At 34.4% G+C, this 24,995-nt stretch overlaps 1 protein-coding gene across 3 annotated transcripts in view; it reads left to right on the top strand.

The window, feature by feature from the left end:
* Positions 1 to 24,995, top strand: part of LOC129721147 (orexin receptor type 2-like) — a 372,491-nt gene that overhangs the window by 146,756 nt on the left and 200,740 nt on the right. For all 3 annotated transcript variants that reach the window (XM_055673351.1, XM_055673352.1, XM_055673350.1), the window contains exons 3-4: positions 12,914 to 13,303; positions 22,698 to 23,490. In XM_055673351.1, coding sequence (XP_055529326.1) covers positions 22,750 to 23,490 — 741 coding nt within the window. In that variant the 5' untranslated portion in view covers positions 12,914 to 13,303; positions 22,698 to 22,749. The remainder of the gene's footprint in view (positions 1 to 12,913; positions 13,304 to 22,697; positions 23,491 to 24,995) is intronic.

Genomic DNA, 24,995 nt, shown 5'->3' with positions numbered 1-24,995 from the left:
TTAGAGCGATTTCTATTCTTCGTTTAAAAATCGAAGTACAACAATATGATGTTATAGCGGGGGCCTAGTGTGGTTGGTAAAGTCTCCGCCAACCACGCTCGACGCCTGGGTTCGAATCCCACCGCCGACATAGATGTCGATGGTTGTGAGGTGGCGTGATCCACTCACAACCAACCCAACTGTTCTAGATTCAATCCTAGTCGACATCGGGAGATTTTCTGAGGCGAAAAATCTCTGGGATCACGCCTTCCATCGCATGAGGAAGTAAAGCCGTTGGCGCCGGTCCGTTAATAAACGGGTCGTGAGTTAGGGTCCTGGGTGTGGAGTCGCCTCCCTGGGCGTCGGTGATTGGCCACAACAGTGGCGGAGCTAGACCGACGGAAAATAAGCGAGAATAAAAAAAGTGATGTTATTTAAATCACGTTTTGCTCAGAAAAAATCACTCTGCAAGCTGAAGAACCCAATTATTTAATTTACGTGTAATTGCTAGGGGCTAGGCACCTTTATTTACATGAAAAATATTTCGATAATGTTACTTGGTTTCGGCAGAGTCTATGTATATATAGAGTCGCGCGAAAAGAAAATCTATCGTTTCGGCAACACAGTTTTTGTGCCGTTTGTTGTCAAGAACTATACAGTTCTGTTTTTCACCATGCATAAGCGAATATCATTTTTTGAAATTCTTCACAAGGTACACAGTTTTGAAAGATTACACCGGTAATGTTTTGTTAAATTTGAGTGAACCAGTGTACAGGTTTAACGTTGGATTGAAATGTGTAAGTAAAACTTCGGAAAAACACATATTCTTTATTACGCTCAATTACAACACTTTTCATCCACTCCTAACATCATCACCTTGTTTATTTACATTGCTCGATTGGTACCCTCGTTTAACACTGATTTGGTTCCTTTGGTTTCATCTTTGCGGGACTCTTATTATAAACATAGATTCTGGGTATCGGTAGATATATTTTTATATTTATCGTTTATCTGTCAATTGACAACCTTTTAACGATAATATAACGTCAATGAGCTATGATGTAAATAGAGGGTGCCCAAAAATGCAACGATATATACTTCGTCGCCTAGGTCGTTGCCAATTGTTCCGGTCCGTATTCATTGATTGTTCGTAGTATTTTAATGTTTCGGCAAATTCTTGATACAGCACGAGCCACCACGGCTCTCGTCTGATTGGTAAGGTATACACTTCGTAATATTGAATATTGGAAATATTTCGCAATATAACAATGGTTTCTTGCCTCAAATGTAATTGCAAAAAAACAATCGGTATGTTTGGCAGGGTAAAAAAATTGAAAATAAAAATTAAATTGTACCAGAGTGTTTTTTTCATGGTTTCATTTCACACTCGTACCTTACTGTAAAACTCAACCTACCTTCCTGTGGTTCTCAACTGAATATTTAAATCTAGCCTAGACAACAATTGATTACCTCAATTGAAATCCTTGCGTGAAGTGCTTTGACGATAAAGATCTAAGCCAAAATATGTCCAAAACGCTCGTTAAGCACCACCATTTATCAGAGCTCAATGAGAGTTTTTCTTTCCTTAGCACCTGAGAAGTTGATCAATCAAAGCAGGAGATAGTGGAAAATTCGGGAAGTTGTTTACCTACGATTAAGAAGAAGTCCTTCCATTTTCGAAGCATAACACGAAACTGAATATTTCACGCTGTCATTTCGATTCGAACAGTATTATTTTCATTTGATTCTTTTCGCCTTCTGTCATCGAGTCACGATGAACATTTTCGCTGCCGGAAAGATTTTATCTTTTTTTCCCGTCTGGTGTTCACTGCGTCATTTCAAATGAAACTGATGACTGTTTCAATTGACAGAGATACTGACGCACACTATGACACTTTCCTTTTTCTCAGCGTGTCATTACCAATTAGTACCGCATCATGTCATTTGATGATAGTTTCTACACACCGCAAAACGCTATTGGATCCTAAAGTTTTACACGGTTTTCTGATTATTATATATCAGCTGAAAGAGTGCAATTTTCTGAACAAAACATGGTTTTAAAAAAATGGTTATCGTTGTCCTTCGATTTTTAAATGAAAAATAAAATACTGCTCGAAATGTCTTAAATGACAGCTCTCCCATATACCGTACATGGGCGAAATATCATTTGAGACATTTCGAGCATTTTTTTTATTTTTCTTTTAAAAAGCGAAGAAAAACGATAAACAGTTTTTAAAAATCACTTTTTGCTCAGCAAACGTGGTTTTTCCAAATGATATTTAAAAACTGGCATAGCTTTAGTATCCAATTGTATCAGCAATGCAATAAATACGTAACGCAATTTCCGATCAATATCACAGTGATTTTTTTGCTGTTGATCACAGTACTGTATGGAAGCCCCCTGTCTCCGTCAGCGCTCATTATCATTTTTAATTGAGAATCGTCAGATGAGAGTGTCTCTGTTCATCTTTGCTTTCAATTGAAGCAATTTCAATTGCTGTCATAATCAAAGTAAGAGATTTCGAGAAAGTCATATTGTCAAACTTTGTAAGTCAAATGAAAACATTTGACTTAGGCGGGGGCCCAGCGTAGTTGGTAACGTCTCCGCCAACCACGCTCGTCGCCTGAGTTCGAATCCCAACGCCGACATAGGTGTCGATGGTTGTGGGATGGCGTGATCCACTTCCATCGCATGAGGAAGTAAAGCCGTTGGCGCCGGCCGTTAATCAACGTGTCGTAAGTTAGGGTCCTGGGTGGAGTCGCCTCCCCGGGCGACTACGGATTAGCACAACTACGGTGACGGAACTAGACCGACGGAAAATAAGAGAGAATAAAAAAAAAACATTTGACTTACAAAGTGCTTGAAAATGAAGCAAATGTTTTTCAATTGAAAGCGACGGATCATAGCGTCACTATAACCTGATCAGTGTCAACTGAAAATGTTTTCGTCAGGCTCTGTTAAGTACTCTGTCGAAGAAGGTTTGGCCGATTACGAAACTTAAAGTTGAATAGAGTTTTTTTTTTCAAATTTTGCGGGCAGCGTGTGATTTTTGAACGCAGATCCTGCGTGCTGTGGAGCACGAGCACTCGGAGCAGCAGAAGACTACAATGGGTTTGCTTAGTAGTCCGATAAACAAAAACAAAAAGCACTACTGGTGATTGCAAAAAAAAACCCGAAAAGTAAAACAATTTACCGAAAAAGTCAGTTATTGATTACTCCGTTTTTCAATCCATCAAGAATCCTTTAAATGTCTTTTTCATAGAACTAGAACATATCCACAGTTAAAAATAAAACACAATCCATATGAAATACTCTTTTAGTATATTTAAGTACTAAAATAATGCGTCAAAAAATGAATTGACAAGAGACCAGTTCAACACTCATGCCGAAAAGCAGTTTCGGCATTTTTTGTCAAGTGCTGACAAAGATCGCATAGCAGGCTCCTTGGATCCTTTCCCATAGTTCTTGCTTGTTTTTGGATATTTTTCGTGTAAATCGACTTCTCTGCGATCTGATTCTGGATGAGATTCAAGTTTGGTGACTGGGTCCAACGGAATATAGAAAGACACAAAAATGGTTTGAGTCTCAGGTTTGAATGGACCTTATTTTGTCAACATTGATGACGTAGAAGTCCAAAACAATGTCCAAAAATGTCTTTTTCTTGCTCACCTATGCACAATGGTTGGAAAATTGAGATTGCCGGCCAAAATTCATTTTTTCGTGTTAAATTAAGGGTTTCCACGGTTGATGATTTTGTCATATGAAAAAAGTTGGTAGTGTGGTAATGCCAAGGCTGTCCATAAACCACGAAACTGAGGCAAATGTTATGTGTTTTCGAAAAACGGAAATTTCTCGTTATTGGAACGAGATGGATGGATACTGTCTTCAGAAAAGATGCCCATAATAGTAAAACGCTTCTCATGGCTTCGCGATTTGTCCGCAGAGATGGCGCACGAATCCAACTTTTGATAGAAACATCCTAAAGATATGGATTCTTCTGCAAAGTTGAAGTGCATTTCAATTCAAACAACAAAAATTAAACTTCCATCTGCTCTCAATTTTGCGATAATTGTTGTTTTTCTTCCAGTGTATCAGAAAAGATATTTTTCTTGTATTTTACAGCAATTTTTCGAATAAAATAGAAAAAAATAAAGAAGCGACCATTAGAGATTTTGAATTTAATGATAACATTGATTTTATTGATAACATTGAAAAATTTCGTTGATGAACCACCCAAAAATTGAAAAAAAAAAATTTTTTTCAAAATATCTTTTTTTTTTACCAAAACGCAAACTTTTAACACAGATCCTTGAGAAACACAAGTAGGGCTCTAAGACACACTATCAGATGCTGTGCTTACACGTGCTTACATTTTGGAATTGGGAAAATTACGCATATTTTCAATGTGGCCCGTGGCAGATATAAGATGCATGAAATACGCCTATGTATACAAATCTGGAGGCCATATACGTACATCGTAAGCAAAAATTGGTTACGATTTTGTATTACTTCGCATGCTAGCTTAAATGGCCTCATTTGAAATTTTAAATTGCATTCTGTACGACTTTGAGGATTGACGCATGTTACAATTTTATATGACACGTTAAACTGCTTCATATATAACTTAATATTGCGATTTATAGGATTTAAATTTTTCATAACAAATTTAATTTTACATCTTATGTAATTTCAAACATAACATGCATATTTGAGCGACTTAGAATTACCATCCTTATACGACTTCTGGTTTGTTGGGTATGTATACCTCACTGGACTGAGCTGGCCATTACATTCGGTATGGTGCTATTAAAAAGTAAAGTAGAAAATTAAACATAAACATAAAATTTAACTTCACGGTTTTGGCGATGCACTTTATTATTCCTCAGGACTCCCATCGTTACCACCGATTATACGAGTCGAATGAAAAAGTTAGCCAACATTGCGCTTCACCTCTGACATGTAAAACCCAGTTGCCAAATTGGCGTTTTTTTCATCGTCAGCTCTCTCTCTCTCTTTCTAAATATCTCTAGTGCGACCCTAAAGGCTGTGTTACACTCTTTGACCAAGCGTAAATATTTGTCACTTTTTAACAGACTTTTTTTTAACTTTTTAACAGATAAAAGTCTCCATTTTTTTAATGTGGCAAACACGGGCAAACAACAGTCATGATGTCAAATAAAGTTGACCATTATGTCAAAAGGTCAAATATTTGACCATTGGTCCTAGAGTGTAATACAGGCTCAAGGCATGACATCTGGCTTCTTATTCTTTTTCATCTCCCAGCTCGGTGATCCCTGTTGTATTTTCTGTAGTGATGCCATTCACACGGAAAATACTTGACATCTAATGCTTATTTCAAAATTTTGCATAACTCTTTCTGCTGGTAAATTTCTCGGCTCGGTTATTGATGATCATGGCTCATTTATTTACCCATCGTTTTTAGTATTCACTTGTATATTTAAGATAATAACAGGTAAAATCGGAAACCATGAATCCAAACAACGGAAAAATATCATCCAGCAACACTGCCAAAATCAAAACAGCAAGCCTGGTGATAAATTGTAGTAACAAACTTGGGGTTTGCAGTTTCAATTAATCAGCGGGTGGTTCCTAAATTGGATGCAAATCTATACCCAGTTTGCATACCTTAGGGCATCTTCAGCGGTGGTCTATTTTTGAAACAACTTTATACTAGATTTACACCAGCGAAACCTGAATAGAACTAGCTAATATAGACCAATTTTTCGTTCTCCGCACCGGTGTTGTATATCTTGTTCTTTTGGACCGCTGACTTTTGTCACACTGTCCACAATTGAATACCCCATGATATCAGTTTATGAGACTTTTTATAATAAAAAGCACTCAATATTTAACAAACGGAAATTCGATAATTTCTACGCACATTAAACGATTACTTTGCCAAGACACTTTATATCCACAAGACTTTACCACAAAAGATCAAAATAATGGTCGCAGTGGTCCAAATCTTACATCCACCAGACTTTATGGATTTGACGGTTTGACCCGAGCGTCAGTGACATTTCTTAGGATGGATTGGTATGATCGAAAAATTTCTGCTACAAGTAGGGCTTCGGAGGATAGCGAAAAATATTTGATCGCGTAGATGTTCATCTTCCATTTTCGTCTCATCAATCTTTCAGAATCTTGCAGTTCTTCAAACTTGGGTTCGGTTTTGAAGATATTGAACAAACAAGCCTGCATTTTGAACGTTTCCAGTTCAGTGTCTCCAAGGAACATTTTTCTGGCCTATTACGGTCTCCTCTAGTCCCACTATAATTAAGGCGATTGGCAGAAGGCAGATGGCTCAAAAATAGGTACCAAAAACTGGTGCAGGAATCTTCGGCCCTGGAATTAATATTTCAGTGGCAATGGGACACTGGCCAACAGTGTTTCAAGCAGAGATTTTTGCAATCCTTGAATGTGCGAATGTGTGTCTGACTAGGAAATACAAACATGCAAATATTTGTATTTTCTCTGACAGTCAAGCAGCACTGAAAGCACTTGATGCTTATAAATGTACATCCAATATTGTCTGGGAATGTATTCTCACATTGCGACAGCTATGTCAAACAAACTCAGTAAATTTGTATTGGGTTCCAGGACATTGTGGCATTGGTGGGAATGAAAAGGCAGACGAACTTGCAAAACAAGGATATAACTCACAGTTTATCGGCCCAGAACCTTTCTGCGGTATATCAAACTGTGCAGTGAAAATGGAGCTGAAACGCTGGGAGGAACAAAAAGTGATAACCAATTGGTTGGATGTCAAAAAGTGTTCCCAATCTAAAAGATTTATCACACCAAACGAGAATCATTCGAAAAAGCTCCTAGAGCTCAACAAAAGAGCTCTTTGTACATACGTCGGCCTAGTAACGGGGCACTGTCCGAGTAGATATCATTTAAAGAACATTGGCCGGGTTCAGGATGATATCTGTCGCTTTTGTAATATGGAAAGCGAGACATCGGAACATCTGCTGTGCAGTTGTGGTGCATTATTTGAACGCATATCAAGGTTTCTTGGCAGTAGCTGTTTACAGCCCAAAGAGATTTGGTCTTTGAATCCTGGGAAGGTGATTGGCTTCAAAAACCATATTTCACCTGACTGGGAGCGTGTCGGTGCAGGTACCTGATCACTCAACAATAGCGGTCATTGTATTTTGCAAGGGGACCCGTATAGCAATTGACTGGGATATATTACAAAAGTTCACATCAATGGACAACGTAATTCTAATTCCCTAACAAAAAAAAAGGCGATTAACAAAATAGCCAACATATTTGTTATCCTTTTGGCTGATGGTTGCAAACCAAGTAGTTTAACCTACGGTTATGGTCTTCCAGAATTTTCCCTTTTGCTGGTCGGTTTCCTTGAAGCCAAAAACGACAAACCTGTTCAATTTCTTCTTCAGAATAGCCACAAAAATGAATTGTGAATTGTCATAAAAAATCTTTGTTTTGTTTATTCCCCACCACCTGCAAAATGCTTATATGGAAATAGCTAAAAATGAGGTATTCCATTAAAATATGACATTTCACCCACCTATTGGTAGCGTACAAAGAGTTATAGAACGATCTATTTCATGTTCCAAAAAGTGACAAAAATAGACCAAAACTTATACCGTATATAAGTCGAAATGTTCTACAAGAATGCTATAAATAACATTATTTTTCAATTAAGGGATGAGCACCTTGACTTTTTCAACATCGATTTTTTTATGAACAGCCTAACCCGCATGGATTTGCTTTGTGAATATTTAATTCTCTTTCTATGCATATCCACATTCACAAAAAAAAATTTTACGCATATGTTTTAGAGCTAGTTCAACTGCTGAAAGATACCCAAAAGGACATAAAAATATATTGACATTATATTATTAAGTTGTTGAAGTTGCGTTATAGAATAACCGGAGCTTAGAACTACTCTTCAAAAAAGAGAGAGAGCGAATTGCTTTTGAAGTAGATACAAGATAACTTGCAAGTAGTTTTAAATCTGTTTGATTGCTGTTTCTCAAATCTTCTTTAGAACCTCTGCCAGACTGCGCCACTGGAAATCGAAATAATATTTGAGGAGATATCAAAAGATTGAGTTAACATTTTCTACTGAAAGAGTGAAATGCAACCCAACCTGTTTCTCAGGAAGGCAGATATCCGTATTATTTGATGTGGTTGGTAAATAATAAAACTTACACAGGTAGGGATTTGTTTTCCACTCTCAAGCCTGCAGATGGTAATCCTCACTTCACGGTTTCACTCACGATGGGTGGATTTCACCTAACTGCACAGCATAGATCCGAGACTGCAAACAGGATGCATTTTCCAACAAGTTGAGTAATTATCATCACCTGATACTTAAACAAAATGAATAAATTTCTATTTACTTTCCTAAGTTGTTATCGAAACGTGGATATTTCCAGACTACAAGGAGTAGTAAAAATAGCTTTTATACCTCGATAAAAATATATCGCGTGCGAGAAAAAGTTTCTTTTTAACGAGAATTGTAACCGAAGGCTTTCCGTGTTCGTGGTGTAACATGATTAAGTTAGTTAATGATTGCACAGAGACAGAAACAGATCTTTTTTATTCGTGATATAGACACAACGGATCTAACGAAGGAAGCACGACAACTTCGAATAAATTTAAAAATAGATTGGTGTGATAAAAGAAATAAATCACCATTATTGGTTTATTCTATTATTCTCCGTACACCCCTTTAGTCACTTCCAACTGTCTTTTATCTCGAACGTCAACACAGTTCGCTGTTTGTGGTTGAAAATATTTTAGCATGTTGCCAGTTGTTCCGTTGGTTACTCGTCGTTAGAGTTTATTTTGGTGCGATGAAACCAACTTTTATAAGCTCATTGAAATGTGACCAGTAATATGGAAATAACCGCCACAGAATCCTGTGTGGTAATGGAACTCTGTGACGCCGTTGAACCGAACATGCTGGCTTTGGCGACCAATTATTTGGGTAGTCTAATAATAGTATCGATTTGTGGGTCAGTCTATCTGCGAAGTGCGTCAAATGAAGAACTCATGAGATTTCAGAATTGATTGTGGATTTGGATCTTTTTTGTTTAACATATTATCTCAATTTACCAATTTCTTTTAGTTCCAATGTTTCTAATTAATCAAATTAATGAACAACTATCCAGTAGCAACTCAATTTGAACAATTTGGAATATATATCATACCGAAGGCCAATTACCGATGAATCATATCCCACTTGTGGATTGATATTCATTCCAGCTAAAATGTTTGAATTAAAACCGTTCGTTTATGAATACATGTTCATCTACCATTGCAATCGTACAGGCGTGATATGTGCATGAATCGTGATATCAGAATCGATCGATTGGCTCTAACCATAAAAGCCCTTCCTTGATTTCATGCTATGGTTGAATGTGTGATTCACAAAAGGGTTTCACTGTTCTCTAGCAGAGAAAAGCTTCAGTTTCAAAAATAGACACCGCAACCTTACCCGCGTATAAAGGCCACGTTTCTCCCATTTGTCAACTGTCGCATAAGAGAAGTGCCTATAGCTTTTGCCAGTCGAATCACCATGTATGTTCGATAGCATCTGGTGCAAACTGCACGTTGATAATATTATATAAATTGCCAAACTGCACGCTTCGTCAGATTCTTCGGAAATCAATTTTGATTAGCCATGTACGTCTGGTTACAGCAGAACTGCGTTTTTTGAAGTAGAATACTTCTCTCAGGAAGTTCGCCTACATAGGGATGTGAAATGAAAATCTAAAACCGAAAAAAGTGAAAAATATGTCCAATTTCAAATGCTAATAAATCGGTTAGTATTCGATGGATTTCCTTCGTTCTTGCAGCAATAGATTGAAAAATCTTTTAAGATTCTTCCCAAAAAAAGATAATTGTAATTTTATTATTCACACTATTGTACTATTGAAAATAGTCAAGCCTTGTCAGAACGAAAAATTCGACCTCTGATTGGTCGTTATATGATTGCTTCCCAAGCACAGCCGACAGGATCATATACCTTGCATTTGAAAACATGCTATTTGGCCTATATAAGAGCCTGTTTCAGCCGGAGCCGCTCATAATAGTTCTAGACAGCGACAACAGCAGCACTAGCCCTGTGGTTGGTCGCCACGTCGCAGGAGCAGCGCGGTTCTTCTCAGCGTGTGTCGCCAGTCAGCCATTATTTCCCCCGTGTTGGGGCAGCATGAAGATTGCCATCAGGATATCCAAATTTGGAAATCAAAATGCTTTTTTCAAGGCAAATAAAAAAGTCATTGAAAGTTAATAATTTTTGTCAACACAAGCAAGCATTCAATGTTTGCATCCTAGCAATTAAAATTTGTCGCACCCGTCTAATTTACTGAATGTGAAATAGCTTCCACAGTGCATGTTGTCCGTGTATCTTAATTCCCCCAATGTTAGGGCAGCTCAAAGGTTGTAATCAGTAACCGATTTTGTACCGCAAAATGCTTTTTTCAAGGCAAATAAAAAAATAATTGAAGGTTAATAATTTTCTGTCATCAACACAAGCAGACATTCTGTGCGGGATGCAATCAAATTCTGTTGTAGTTGTCTAATTTTTACTTTATTTAGTAAACCCCTCAAGGTAGGGGCAGCGCAAAGGCTGCGATCAGCATAACCGACATTGAATAATAAACTGCCCTGTTAGAGCGCATTCACAAAAGCGATTAGTTCGACTATGCAGAGCTAGTATGAAGTCGATTCAACCAATCAGCATAAACAGAATTTCGTCGTCTCCCAGCTGCCAAGTTGCAACATGATGCAACACGCAACAGCGAGTAAACGAAATCGCTTGATGTTACAAACCGCATTAAGATACGGGTTAAAACTGTTGCGTGTGTGAGAGCACCATCGGTGTTTATTCGCTGAATACAAAAATCAAATGCGAATTGTGGAATAATTCGTCTAAAGAACATAAGGAAATGGTAAACCTGAACTGAAAGGCGTGGCCTATTACGTAGCACCCTTCGGCTATAAAAGAGTGTTTCTGGGAAAACTAGCTACATTCATTAGTCGGAAGGTGAGCTGGATGGACCGTCCACAACGTTGACAGCAGTAACAGCAGATATCGGCACTCAGCAGTAACAGACCATAGCAGCGGGTTGCGCCTGTAGTTGCCTTCAAATTGAACAAATCATTTGCTCTGTGGTTGGTCATCACGTCTCAGGAGCAGCGCGGTTCTTCTCAGCGTGTGTCGCCAGACTGCCATTATTCCCCCAGTTTTGGGGCAGCATGAAGATTGCCATCAGGAAATCCAATTTTGAACATCAAAATCTGCCTAGTCATGAAACTACGATGCCGTTCCTGAATGTGAAACCACTATTTACCTGCTATCGGAGCATCTTTGCCGATTGAGGGTTTCGGCCTTCCTCCAGTGAAGCTCTGCCTTGTTTTGGCAACTACACAAGCATTCTGGATTTTGGCAATCAAAACTTCTGCTAGCTGTCTGATTTTCAGTGTGAAAACAGCCTTCAACTTTGTTATCAGAGTGCCTGACTACGATTTGGTAATATTGTTTGAGTTAAATGTTTACAAAATTTTACAATATTCCTCTTTTTCCCATTCAAAAAAACAGGTAATACGATTCCTTCGTCATACGCGAGTTCACCATAACTCCCGCTATCGGCGTAACACAGAGATGCAATCAGCGTCATATCCGATTTTAAATTCAACAACAAACTGTCCTTTTTAGGACAACCAAACAAATGAATTGAAGATTTAATATTTTCTTGTTCTGAGCTTTAACCAAAAGTTAATTATCTTAATTTGAATTCACATGTACATATACTCTGACTGTTGAAACTTGTTCGCGCCGCAAAGAGTTTGTCGTATTTATATGTGCAAACTGAAATTGAGTAGTACTTCAACTTCGTTTGCACAGAATTTTCAATACTGCCAATGAGCGGTCCACATTTATTTACTAGGAAAAATGACTGACACGCAAGCAGCCGGGTTATCTTTCTTGTAAAAGTATTCTACTTCAACCTTGCGGTCGTGGCTTTGCACACAACCTTCCTGTGATTTTTATGTAAAAGTTTGTTTGCCACCGGCCGACATAAATGACGTTGACCGGAAAATGGGAGCGGATATTCCAAAATAGATATCGTAACTTTTCCTCAGTGTTATCAGTCGGGCGCACTTGTTGAATAGAAGCCACAATTGCGGCTCACCATTGCGGATAAGTGATTTAACCCACGCTAAATGGCCGGAAACGAGTGGAGGAAATTGTTGGAATTTTTCGCGTGGGATATCACAACAGCTTGGTTCCCTTTACGTACCGATATTTTTTCCACCCGGAAAACCGAAACACTCTAGAGTACAAACATTTGTTGGCGGGAATCGGATCTGAAAGATTTGGCATTACGGAGCAAAACGAAATGTTCGATCAAAATGGAAATTGAACTTCCTTTTGATGGATTTCCCATGTGACGAAAAGTAGATACTACTGCAATAAAGACATCGCAATCAGCGAATCAGCTATCAAGAGCAAAGAAATGAAAAATGGCAAAAAGTTTCCAAATGATGGCAGTAGCGAAGTTCCATAATTGACCATCAACAGAAAGTTGAATCTTTGTGTCTGGTAGTTAGCCGCGCTAAATAATATAGTCTACTAAAGTTGTTGACTAAGTTTAACATATAATGCGGGGTCTTCCTTGCCAGTAGAACATACGAAGAAACACAAACCCAAATATTGCCATACGATGGAGCGATAAATCAGCAATCATAAGCATCATAGCAAAAAAGTTTTTTCGACAATGATAAAAGTTGTGCCTTATCTCTAACAATCTGTTAGGTTCTGGAAAAAACACGTACACTTGTTTATTTCATGTACAATGTTGCAACTGGAAATTTCTACAATACCGTCAACATAAAAAAAATTCTTTTTTTCTGATTTTTTTCCAGAATGCAGAAGTCAGTTAGGACGCACCCTCCAAAGAAAACAATAAATGCCAAAGGTCACAGATTGCAGCTGCAGCATCAACAATGAGTGGCGCGGCAAAAGCACGCAGCTGTACTGTCACCCACAACGATAGCTTTTTCCGTGAAGTTGAACAAACGGTGGGTGGCGGCAAACGCAAGAAAGGAGAAGTACACATCCAGTGGTGTGAAATCTGTCCGAAGAATATGTCTCGGCACTGGCTCAGTAACTGAATTGACCCCGCTAGTAGGTATAACAGGCGTAATTGGCGCGAGAAAAGCTGTCAGAACCAGTGGAAGCGTTGAAATAAAGCGTGAAAGGGCCGCTTGGATGCACCTCGGAGAATACAGCCAATCGCTGGGGTAGAAGTGCAAGTAAGTTCAAACATTCAAACATTCGTGCAAGCAGTAGAAGATTAAACAAAAGAAAGTAAGAGAGTATAAAAGTACAAGAGTATAAAAGCAGAAGTGCATAAGAGTAACAAATATAAGAGTAAATAATAAAGAGAGGCAAAGTAGAAAGCGAGAGTAAAAGAGTCAAGTAGTAAAAGAGTGAAAAATTCACTGTTGGCAATTCACTGACTATTATAAAAGAAAAAAAGTTAGAGATAAAAAGGAAAAAATAGAAAACAAATAAGTAAGAGAAAAAAAAGAGAGAGAAAAGAAAAAAAGAAAAGAAGTTAACACAAAATGTAATGAATATAATAAAGGAAAAAAATAAAAAGCGAGTAGATGAAAAGAAACGAGTAAAAGAAAAAACGAGTAGTAAGAATAAACGAGTGAAAGAAAAAACGTTTAGAAGAAAATACGTGTTAAGAAAACACGAGTAAAAGAGAAAACGAGTAGAAGTAAAAACGAATGAAGGAAAAAACGAGTAAAAGAAAAATAACGAGTGAAAGAAAAAGCGAGTTAAAGAAAAGACGAGTAAAAGATAAACGAGCAAAAGAAAAACGAGTAATAGAAATTCGAGTAAAAGAAAAAAGGAGTAGAAATAAAACATGTAAAAAAAACGAGTAAAAGTAGAAACGAGTAAAAGAAAAATAACGAGTGAAAGAAAAAACGATTAAAAGACAAACGAGTAAAAGATAAACGAGCAAAAGTAAAAACGAGCAATAGAAAAGATGAGTAAAAAAAAGGAGTAGAAATAAAACGAGTAAAAGAAAAATGAGTAAAAGAAAAGACGAGTAAAAGTAGAAACGAGTGAAAAAAGAACAGTAGAAGTAAAAACGAGTAACACAAAATACAAGAAAAAAACGAGAAGAAGATAAATCGAGTAAAAGAAAAAACGAGTAGCAAAGAAACCGAGAAAAAAAACGATTAGAAGAAAATACGAGTAAAAGAAAGAACGAGTTAAAGAAAAAACGTGTAGAAGATAAAACAAGTAAAAAAACGAGTGAAAGAATAAACTAGTAAAAACCAAGAAGAAGTAAAAAAAACGAATAAAAGAAAATACGATTAGAAGAAAATACAAGTAAGAGTAAATATGTGTAAGAAACGAGTAAAAGCAAAAACTAGATTAAAAAAACAGTAAAAAACCGAGAAAAACGAGAAAAAGAAGTAAAAGAAAAAAACGAGTAGAAGAAAAAAGGAGTAGAAGAAAAAAGGAGTAGTAGTCAAAACGAGTAAAAGCAAAAATAAGTAATAGAAAAGATGAGTAAAAAAACGAGTAGAAGTAAAAACGAGTAACACAAATAAAGAGTAAAAAACAAGAAGAAGACAAAACGAGTAAAAAGAAAAGAAAAGTAGAACAAAAACCGAGTAAAAAAAACAATTAGAAGATAATACGAGTAAAAGACAGAACGAGTAAAAGAAAAAACGTGTAGAAGGAAAAACGAATAAAAGACAAAACGGGTAAAAGAAAAAACAAGTAAAAAAAACGAGTAAGAGAAAAAAAATATGGTGGCGAACCAGCCTGGCTGAAAGCCACCTTAATAAAATAATAGAAAATAAAGTTAGAGAAAAAACGATTAGAAGAAAAACGAGTGAAAGAATAAACGATTAGAAGAAAAAACGAATAAAATTAAAAAACGAATAGAAGTGAAAAACGAGTGAAAAACCAGTAAAAGAAAAAACGAGCAAAAGTAAAAACCAATAAAAGACAAAACGAGCGAAAGAAAAATCGAGTAGAGAAAAAACGCTAAAGAAGCAATTATAAGAAAATACGAGTAGCATTAAAATCGTGTACATATAAGAAATAACGAGTGATAAAAGCAATTGAAAGAAAAACAATCAGAAGAAAACACGAGAGAAGAAAACAACGAGTGAAGGTAAAAACGAGTTAAAAAACAATGAGTAAAAGGAAAAACTAAGTAAAAGAAAATAAACGATAGAAGAAAAAACAAAAAAAGAAAAACAAAGAAAAAAAAAGAGTAAAAGATAAAAGAAAAAAACGAGGTACGAAGAAAAAACGAGTAAAAAAAAGGAGTAAGAGAAAAACACGAGTCAAAGACAATATGAGTAAAAAACGAATAGGAGTAAAAACGAGTAAAAAAATGAATAAAAGGAAAATTTGAATAAAAAAGCGACTAAAAAAACGATTAGAACAAAAAACGAATAGAAGAAATCAACTAGTGAAAGAAAAACGAGTAAAAGTAAAAACAAGCTAAAGAAAAAACGAGTAAAAGAAAAAAACAAGTAAACGAAAAATAATCGAGTAGAAGAAGAAAAACGAGAAAAAGTAAGAACGAGGAACAGAAAAGACTAGTAAAAGAAAATATGAAAAGAAGAAAAAACGAGTAAAAGAAAAAACGATTAGAAAAAAACGAGTGAAAAAAGTGATTACAAAAACGAGTTACAGTAAAACCTGGTCAAAGAGAAAACGAGTAAAAGAAAAAATAGAAAAAAAGAAAATATAGAGTAAAAGACAAAAGAGAAAACGAGTAACGAAGGAAAAACGAGTAAAAAACGAGGTAAGAGAAAAAATGAGTATTAAAACGAATAGACGTAAAAGTAGAAGAAAAACCAACGAATGAAAGTAAAAAAACGAGTGAAAAGAAAAAAAAAAGAATAAAAGAAGCGAGTAAACGAAAAAACGATTAAAACAAAAAATGAATAGAAGAAAATAACGAGTGAAAGAAAAACGAGTAAAAGTAAAAGTAAAATGAGTGGATTGTTCTATAATTTAAAGTGTAGGAGAGTAAAAGAATTAAAAGTAGAAGAGTTAAAAAGCATAAGAAAAAAAGAACAAAAGAGTAAAAGAACCAAAGAGTAAAAGAGTGAAAGAGTAAAATAGTAAAAGAGTAAAAGAGTAAAAGAGTAAAAGAGTAAAAGAGTAAAAGAGTAAAAGAGTAAAAGAGTAAAAGAGTTAAAGAGTAAAAGAGTAATAGAGTAAAAGAGTAAAAGAGTAAAAGAGTGAAAGAGTAAAAGAGTAAAAGAGTAAAAGAGTAAAAGAGTAAAAGAGTAAAAGAGTAAAAGAGTAAAAGAGTAAAAGAGTAAAAGAGTAAAAGAGTAAAAGAGTAAAAGAGTAAAAGAGTAAAAGAGTAAAAGAGTAAAAGAGTAAAAGAGTAAAAGAGTAAAAGAGTAAAAGAGTAAAAGAGTAAAAGAGTAAAAGAGTAAAAGAGTAAAAGAGTAAAAGAGTAAAAGAGTAAAAGTGTAAAAGAGTAACAGAGTAAAAGAGTAAAAGAGTAAAAGAGTAAAAGAGTAAAAGAGTAAAAGAGTAAAAGAGTAAAAGAGTAAAAGAGTAAAAGAGTAAAAGAGTAAAAGAGTAAAAGAGTAAAAGAGTAAAAGAGTAAAAGAGTAAAAGAGTAAAAGAGTAAAAGAGTAAAAGAGTAAAAGAGTAAAAGAGTAAAAGAGTAAAAGAGTAAAAGAGTAAAAGAGTAAAAGAGTAAAAGAGTAAAAGAGTAAAAGAGTAAAAGAGTAAAAGAGTAAAAGAGTAAAAGAGTCAAAGAGTAAAAGAGTAAAAGAGTAAAAGAGTAAAAGAGTAAAAGAGTAAAAGAGTAAAAGAGTAAAAGAGTAAAAGAGTAAAAGAGTAAAAGAGTCAAAGAGTAAAAGAGTAAAAGAGTAAAAGAGTAAAAGAGTAAAAAAGTTAAAGAGTAAGAGAGTAAAAGAGTAAAAGGGTTAAAGAGTAAAAGAGTATAAGAGTAAAAGAGTAAAAGAGTAAAAGAGTAAAAGAGTAAAAGAGTAAAAGAGTAAAAGAGTAAAAGATTAAAAGAGTAAAAGAGTAAAAGAGTAAAAGAGTAAAAGAGTAAAAGAGTAAAAGAGTAAAAGAGTAAAAGAGTAAAAGAGTAAAAGAGTAAAAAAGTAAAAGAGTGAAAGAGTAAAAGAGTAAAAGAGTAAAAGAGTAAAAGAGTAAAAGAGTAAAAGCTTAAAAGAGTTAAAGAGTAAAAGAGTAAAAGAGTAAAAAAGTAAAAGAGTAAAAGAGTAAAAGAGTAAAAGAGTAAAAGAGTAAACGAGTAAAAGAGTAAAAGAGTAAAAGAGTAAAAGAGTAAAAGAGTAAAAGAGTAAAAGAGTAAAAGAGTAAAAGAGTGAAGAAGTAAAAGAGTAAAAGAGTAAAAGAGTAAAAGAGTAAAAGAGTAAAAGAGTAAAAGAGTAAAAGAGTAAAAGAGTAAAAGAGTAAAAGAGTAAAAGAGTAAAAGAGTAAAAGAGTAAAAGAGTAAAAGAGTAAAAGGGTAAAAGAGTAAAAGAGTAAAAGAGTAAAAGAGTAAAAGAGTAAAAGAGTAAAAGAGTAAAAGAGTAGAAGCGTAAAAGAGTAAAAGAGTAAAAGAGTAAAAGAGTAAAAGAGTAAAAGAGTAAAAGAGTAAAAGAGTAAAAGAGTAAAAGAGTAAAAAAGTAAAAGAGTAAAAGAGTAAAAGAGTAAAAGAGTAAAAGAGTAAAAGAGTAAAAGAGTAAAAGAGTAAAAGAGTACAAGAGTACAAAAACGAGTTACAGTAAAAACTGGCCAAAGAGAAAACGAGTGAATTAGAAGAAAAAACGAGTGAAAGAAAAAACAAGTAAAAGAAAAAAAAAAAAAAAAAAAAAAATAAAGTAAAAGACAAAAGAGAAAACGAGTAACGATAGAAAAACGAGTAAAAAACGGAGTAAGAGAAAAAACGAGTCAAAGAAAAAATGAGTATAAAAACGAATGGACGTAAAAGTAGAAAAAAACAAACGAGTGAAAGCAAAATAACGAGTGAAAAGAAAAAAAAAACGAATGAAAGAAGCGAGTAAACGAAAAAACGATTAGAACAAAAAATGAATAGAAGAAAACAACGAGTGAAAGAAAAACGAGTAAAAGTAAAAGTAAAATGAGTGGATTATTCTATAATTCAAAGTGTAGGAGAGTAAAAGAATAAAAAAGTAGAAGAGCAAAAAAGCATAAGAAAAAAAGAATAAAAGAGTAAAAGAACAAAAGAGTAAATGAACCAAAGAGTAAAAGAGTGAAAGAGTAAAATAGTAAAAGAGTAAAAGAGTAAAAGAGTAAAAGAGTTAAAAAGTAGAAGAGTAAAAAAGTAAAAGAACAAAAGAGTAAAAGAGTAAAAGAGTAGAAAAGTAAAAGAGTCAAAGAGTAAAAGAGTAAGAGAGTAAAAGAGTAAAAGAGTAAGAGAGTAAAAGAGTAAAAGAGTAAAAGAGTAAAAGAGTAAAAGAGTAAAAGAGTGAAAGAGTAAAAGAGTCAAAGAGTAAAAGAGTAAAAGACTAAAAGAGTAAAAGACTAAAAGAGTAAAAGAGTAAAAGAGTAAAAGAGTAGAAGAGTAGAAGAGTAAAAGTGTAAAAGAGTAAAAGAGTAAAAGAGTAAAAGAGTAAAAGAGTAAAAGAGTAAAAGAGTAAAAAAGTAAAAGAGTAAAAGAGTAAAAGAGTAAAAGAGTAAAAGAGTAAAAGAGTAAAAGAGTAAAAGAGTAAAAGAGTAGAAAAGTAAAAGAGTCAAAGAGTAAAAGAGTAAGAGAGTAAAAGAGTAAAAGAGTAAGAGAGTAAAAGAGTAAAAGAGTAAAAGAGTAAAAGAGTAAAAGAGTAAAAGAGTAAAAGAGTAAAAGAGTGAAAGAGTAAAAGAGTCAAAGAGTAAAAGAGTAAAAGACTAAAAGAGTAAAAGACTAAAAGAGTAAAAGAGTAAAAGAGTAAAAGAGTAGAAGAGTAGAAGAGTAAAAGTGTAAAAGAGTAAAAGAGTAAAAGAGTAAAAGAGTAAAAGAGTAAAAGAGTAAAAAAGTAAAAGAGTAAAAGAGTAAAAGAGTAAAAGAGTAAAAGAGTAAAAGAGTAAAAGAGTAAAAGAGTAAAAGAGTGAAAGAGTAAAAGAGTAAAAGAGTAAAAGAGTAAAAGAGTAAAAGAGTAAAAGAGTAAAAGAGTAAAAGAGTAAAAGAGTAAAAGAGTAAAAGAGTAAAAGAGTAAAAGAGTAAAAGAGTGAACGAGTAAAAGAGTAAAAGAGTAAAAGAGTAAAAGAGTGAAAGAGTAAAAGAGTAAAAGAGTAAAAGAGTAAAAGAGTAAAAGAGTAAAAGAGTAAAAGAGTAAAAGAGTAAAAGAGTAAAAAAGTAAAAGAGTAAAAGAGTAAAAGAGTAAAAGAGTAAAAGAGTAAAAGAGTAAAAGAGTAAAAGAGTAAAAGAGTAAAAGAGTGAAAGAGTAAAAGAGTAAAAGAGTAAAAGAGTAAAAGAGTAAAAGAGTAAAAGCTTAAAAGAGTAAAAGAGTAAAAGAGTAAAAGAGTAAAAAAGTAAAAGAGTAAAAGAGTAAAAGAGTAAAAGAGTAAAAGAGTAAAAGAGTAAACGAGTAAAAGAGTAAAAGAGTAAAAGAGTAAAATAGTAAAAGAGTAAAAGAGTAAAAGAGTAAAAGAGTAAAAGAGTAAAAGAGTAAAAGAGTAAAAGAGTGAAGAAGTAAAAGAGTAAAAGAGTAAAAGAGTAAAAGAGTAAAAGAGTAAAAGAGTAAAAGAGTAAAAGAGTAAAAGAGTAAAAGAGTAAAAGAGTAAAAGAGTAAAAGAGTAAAAGAGTAAAAGAGTAAAAGAGTAAAAGGGTAAAAGAGTAAAAGAGTAAAAGAGTAAAAGAGTAAAAGAGTAAAAGAGTAAAAGAGTAAAAGAGTAAAAGAGTAGAAGCGTAAAAGAGTAAAAGAGTAAAAGAGTAAAAGAGTAAAAGAGTAAAAGAGTAAAAGAGTAAAAGAGTAAAAGAGTAAAAGAGTAAAAGAGTAAAAGAGTAAAAGAGTAAAAAAGTAAAAGAGTAAAAGAGTAAAAGAGTAAAAGAGTAAAAGAGTAAAAGAGTAAAAGAGTACAAGAGTACAAAAACGAGTTACAGTAAAAACTGGTCAAAGAGAAAACGAGTGAATTAGAAGAAAAAACGAGTGAAAGAAAAAACGAGTAAAAGAAAAAATAAAAAAAAAAAAAAAAAAAAAAAAATAGAGTAAAAGACAAAAGAGAAAACGAGTAACGATAGAAAAACGAGTAAAAAACGGAGTAAGAGAAAAAACGAGTCAAAGAAAAAATGAGTATAAAAACGAATGGACGTAAAAGTAGAAAAAAACAAACGAGTGAAAGCAAAATAACGAGTGAAAAGAAAAAAAAAACGAATGAAAGAAGCGAGTAAACGAAAAAACGATTAGAACAAAAAATGAATAGAAGAAAACAACGAGTGAAAGAAAAACGAGTAAAAGTAAAAGTAAAATGAGTGGATTATTCTATAATTCAAAGTGTAGGAGAGTAAAAGAATAAAAAAGTAGAAGAGCAAAAAAGCATAAGAAAAAAAGAATAAAAGAGTAAAAGAACAAAAGAGTAAAAGAACCAAAGAGTAAAAGAGTGAAAGAGTAAAATAGTAAAAGAGTAAAAGAGTAAAAGAGTAAAAGAGTTAAAAAGTAGAAGAGTAAAAAAGTAAAAGAACAAAAGAGTAAAAGAGTAAAAGAGTAGAAAAGTAAAAGAGTCAAAGAGTAAAAGAGTAAGAGAGTAAAAGAGTAAAAGAGTAAGAGAGTAAAAGAGTAAAAGAGTAAAAGAGTAAAAGAGTAAAAGAGTAAGAGAGTGAAAGAGTAAAAGAGTCAAAGAGTAAAAGAGTAAAAGACTAAAGGAGTAAAAGACTAAAAGAGTAAAAGAGTAAAAGAGTAAAAGAGTAGAAGAGTAGAAGAGTAAAAGTGTAAAAGAGTAAAAGAGTAAAAGAGTAAAAGACTAAAAGAGTAAAAGAGTAAAAGAGTAAAAAAGTAAAAGAGTAAAAGAGTAAAAGAGTAAAAGAGTAAAAGAGTAAAAGAGTAAAAGAGTAAAAGAGTAAAAGAGTAAAAGAGTAGAAAAGTAAAAGAGTCAAAGAGTAAAAGGGTAAGAGAGTAAAAGAGTAAAAGAGTAAGAGAGTAAAAGAGTAAAAGAGTAAAAGAGTAAAAGAGTAAAAGAGTAAAAGAGTGAAAGAGTAAAAGAGTCAAAGAGTAAAAGAGTAAAAGACTAAAAGAGTAAAAGACTAAAAGAGTAAAAGAGTAAAAGAGTAAAAGAGTAAAAGAGTAAAAGAGTAAAAGAGTAAAAGAGTAAAAGAGTAAAAGAGTGAACGAGTAAAAGAGTAAAAGAGTAAAAGAGTAAAAGAGTGAAAGAGTAAAAGAGTAAAAGAGTAAAAGAGTAAAAGAGTAAAAGAGTAAAAGAGTAAAAGAGTAAAAGAGTAAAAGAGTAAAAGAGTAAAAGAGTAAAAGAGTAAAAGAGTAAAAGAGTAAAAGAGTAAAAGAGTAAAAGAGTAAAAGAGTAAAAGAGTAAAAGAGTAAAAGAGTTAAAGAGTAAAAGCGTAAAAGAGTAAAAGAGTAAAAGAGTAAAAGAGTAAAAGAGTAAAAGAGTAAAAGAGTAAAAGAGTAAAAGAGTAAAAGAGTAAAAGAGTAAAACAGTAAAAGAGTAAAAGAGTAAAAGAGTAAAAGAGTAAAAGAGTAAAAGAGTAAAAGAGTAAAAGAGGAAAAGAGGAAAAGAGTAAAAGAGTAAAAGAGTAAAAGAGTAAAAGAGTCAAAGAATAAAAATGTAATAGAGTAAAAGATAAAAGTGTAAAGAAGTGAAAGAATAAAAAAGTGAAAAATTAGAGGCTGAAAGAGTAAAAGATGATAAAAGTTGAAGAATAAAATTATAAATGAGTAACGAGTACAGAAATAAAACAGTAAGAAAACAGACAAAAATGGAGAGAAAATTGGTCTAATGCTAAATGAATGAAACGTGAAAACTACGATCGCGTCCTCACAGAGGCGGAGAAATGCTTAATAAAACCAGACAAAAACAGAAGACAATCATCGAAGAGAAAAAATGAAATGAACGAAAAAAACAATAAACCAATCAACAACAGGAAATCAAGAACACAAAAAAAAACAAAAAATGAGAACAAGAAAACAAGAAAAGAAGATGATATTATTCTTGCTGTTGTATTATTTACTTATTTTTTTATCATCTTGTTTTCTCGAATGTTTTTTGACTCCTTATAAAAAAATCAAAAAAATCATGATATAAAGCAATAAAGCACTAAGGTAATAAAGCAACGAACCAGTGAAGCAATAAAGCGATATATCACTCTAGCCATAGAATCAAAGTCTGCAGATGTTATCAATGATAAATAATTGTAATAACGATGAAAGTTATCGAGAGATTGAACAGGCGCAATAAATTCAACAGTTTGATACTCTAATACCGCATTAGAGGAGAAATGCTGTGCTGTAGTTAGTATATTTTGGAGCTAAATAACTGCTGCACATTGCTCTCCAACGCGAATTATATCAAAATGAAAGCAACAAAAGTTGCTTCTGCTAACAACGACCCGCTTGCAATCATTCCATATATCAAGGCGCATTTCGAAACACGAAGTCCCCCTACACGACAGTGCATTAGCTATTCTGCAGCGAAACTTGAAAGGGCTTCATAACTAACGTAATCTTATTCCATTAATTGCAGCTCTCATTCCATCACAACCAGTGAGTCGCTGTTGCAGCTGCATCATCCGAAAATGAATTCTCAAACAACCCGAGTTGTCACTTTGTTCGTATTGTTTACTGCGCTGGGCTTGGGCGAAGTCCAGACAGTCAGAACGAGCAGGGCAAACACCGCTGAACCACCGGCCATCGTTGGATTTTACACTGACACTGGTTTGATGAATCGGACGATGATTTATCCTAAAATAACAAACTTGCAAAGTCCATCATCTGTTGCTGTACACGCTGCGGCGATGGCAAAACTGCTCCCAGTGTCATCTCCCAGTGGGACAATAGGAAACATATCAGCTGTCACGTGGAGCCAGCAAAGCCATAGACTGGCAAAGCGTGAAGTGGCTTACATGTCACCATCGACGTTGGAATTGACCGCGGGCGACTCCAACGTGGGTACGCTGAATTTTAATGCTGCAATTTGTCGCAACGGAAGCAGTTCACAAGCATTGGACGAAAGTTGCACCCTGGACAATGGCAGCGTGAGCGCGAAGCCCGCTGGGGAGAATCAAACCTCCGCACCGTACTACACAATTATCAATCTGGACAATCACAACGATGTCCTTTGCGACGAGGAATACGAGCCCGAAGAGGCGTACAACGAGAACTGTTTCATCGATCACAACGTGACCTGCGTTGGGGACCCACTGTACTGCAATCTGACGTACGAAGAGTACCGGCAACTGCTGCTGGACTACATTTACCCATCCACAGCCGAGTGGATTCTAATCGCATCGCATACGGTTGTTTTCATAATGGGACTGGTGAGTACGGTGTAGTTTTAGCTTTGGCTTAGTTCCTTGAACCATTGCGTTTGTGAAGCAAACAAAACAAGACCGACAGACGCAGGCAACGTAATTAGTTTTGCTTAGCTTAAGGGGGGTTGAATTGATTTGGTAGGATTACGGCGAATTATTCCTAATGCCTTCAAATCATTAAGTTGTCCAGTAAAACCTTTATGGCAATGGCAATGTTTTATTTGTTTTCCGCTTTTGTAAGTGGGATTAAGCCAACACATTCCAAAGTTAAATGCCTACATAGGCTTTTATTTTGCTTTCTTTCCTTTATTAAAACTGAACTCAGAGGGTTAACAATATGATATTTTTTATTCAGACACACATTCCATTGAGCTCTCCGTGAAAGACTTGTCAACATTATAAAGTTAGAGTGTTGTCCTTGTAAACTCTTATAGCAAGCATACCACTTTACTGAACTACTAACAAAATGATTATGCCCACTCGAGAGCATATCCAAACAAACCCTTTCGCTTGTGAAGTAATTCTCCGAAGTTGAAAAACCCGGCTGCGTTACCATCGCGTAGCATGTCACAGGGGCATTGTATGCATTAAACGAGAAACTTCGAAACCATAATAGGTATCACCAACCCTCGCATGTGACGGAGTCGATCTGTCTTCGCGTAACGCTCACTTTCTCTTGTTCTTCATGTAAAGTATATTTTTACTGCTTAGCATAAATCATACAAGCGGTATTAATCACACCATACCAGAAGCCGCAGTTGGCACTTTGCTGCCATGTACGTAGTTTTACCAGATGCGGTGTACTGTGCAAGTTGGCATTTTACAATAAATTTACAACGTCACGTGGAAGTGACACGAGCTCCGATAAGCGGTGTTGTGGCAGTTGCTTCTTATTCATGCAAGCAATATTATGCTCAACATTTTACATTTATAATATATTTGATCTGCTCTATGAGCCGGAAAAAGAGTTGTTGGATTAAGCTGTGTACTTCTTATACAAGAACTAAAATTGAGAATAAAATAATTAATAAGCCGTTTCTTTAGTGAAAGTATAGTTAAATTTTTTTTAGAACTAAGGAAATATCATCTGCCATAAAAATAAAAAAAAAATTTTAAAAGGTGACAACTGAAATTTTAGATTTTTTTATTTTTAGACGTTTCTTCCTTCACATCAAACACGATCAGATAGAAATGAGAGAAAGTAAGCTCTCTCTCTTCTTTATGCTATTTTTTTTTTATTTGTTTATGCAAACTTAGTTCTCTACATAAAACCGTCAAAACAAGAAGCATTGCGTAGGCACAGTGAATGATTCTAACCGAGCTGGGCCAAATTCTTGAAAAAAAAGATCACTGTGAAGCATTTTAAAAGCGTAAATCATCCGGTTCTGACTGAGCACCATTCATTTACTGCAAATCTCAACGATAGTTCACCAGTAAGGTAGTGAAAGACCGGTAAAAGTAATGCACAAAAAAGCTCTGTTCTTCTTGTCTAAGCCCAGTGGTTTGGCTCT

Source organism: Wyeomyia smithii, chromosome 2 (genome assembly GCF_029784165.1).
Source record: "Wyeomyia smithii strain HCP4-BCI-WySm-NY-G18 chromosome 2, ASM2978416v1, whole genome shotgun sequence".
In the NCBI taxonomy this organism is placed as follows: domain Eukaryota; kingdom Metazoa; phylum Arthropoda; class Insecta; order Diptera; family Culicidae; genus Wyeomyia; species Wyeomyia smithii.
This window is presented reverse-complemented; position numbering and strand designations above follow the sequence as displayed.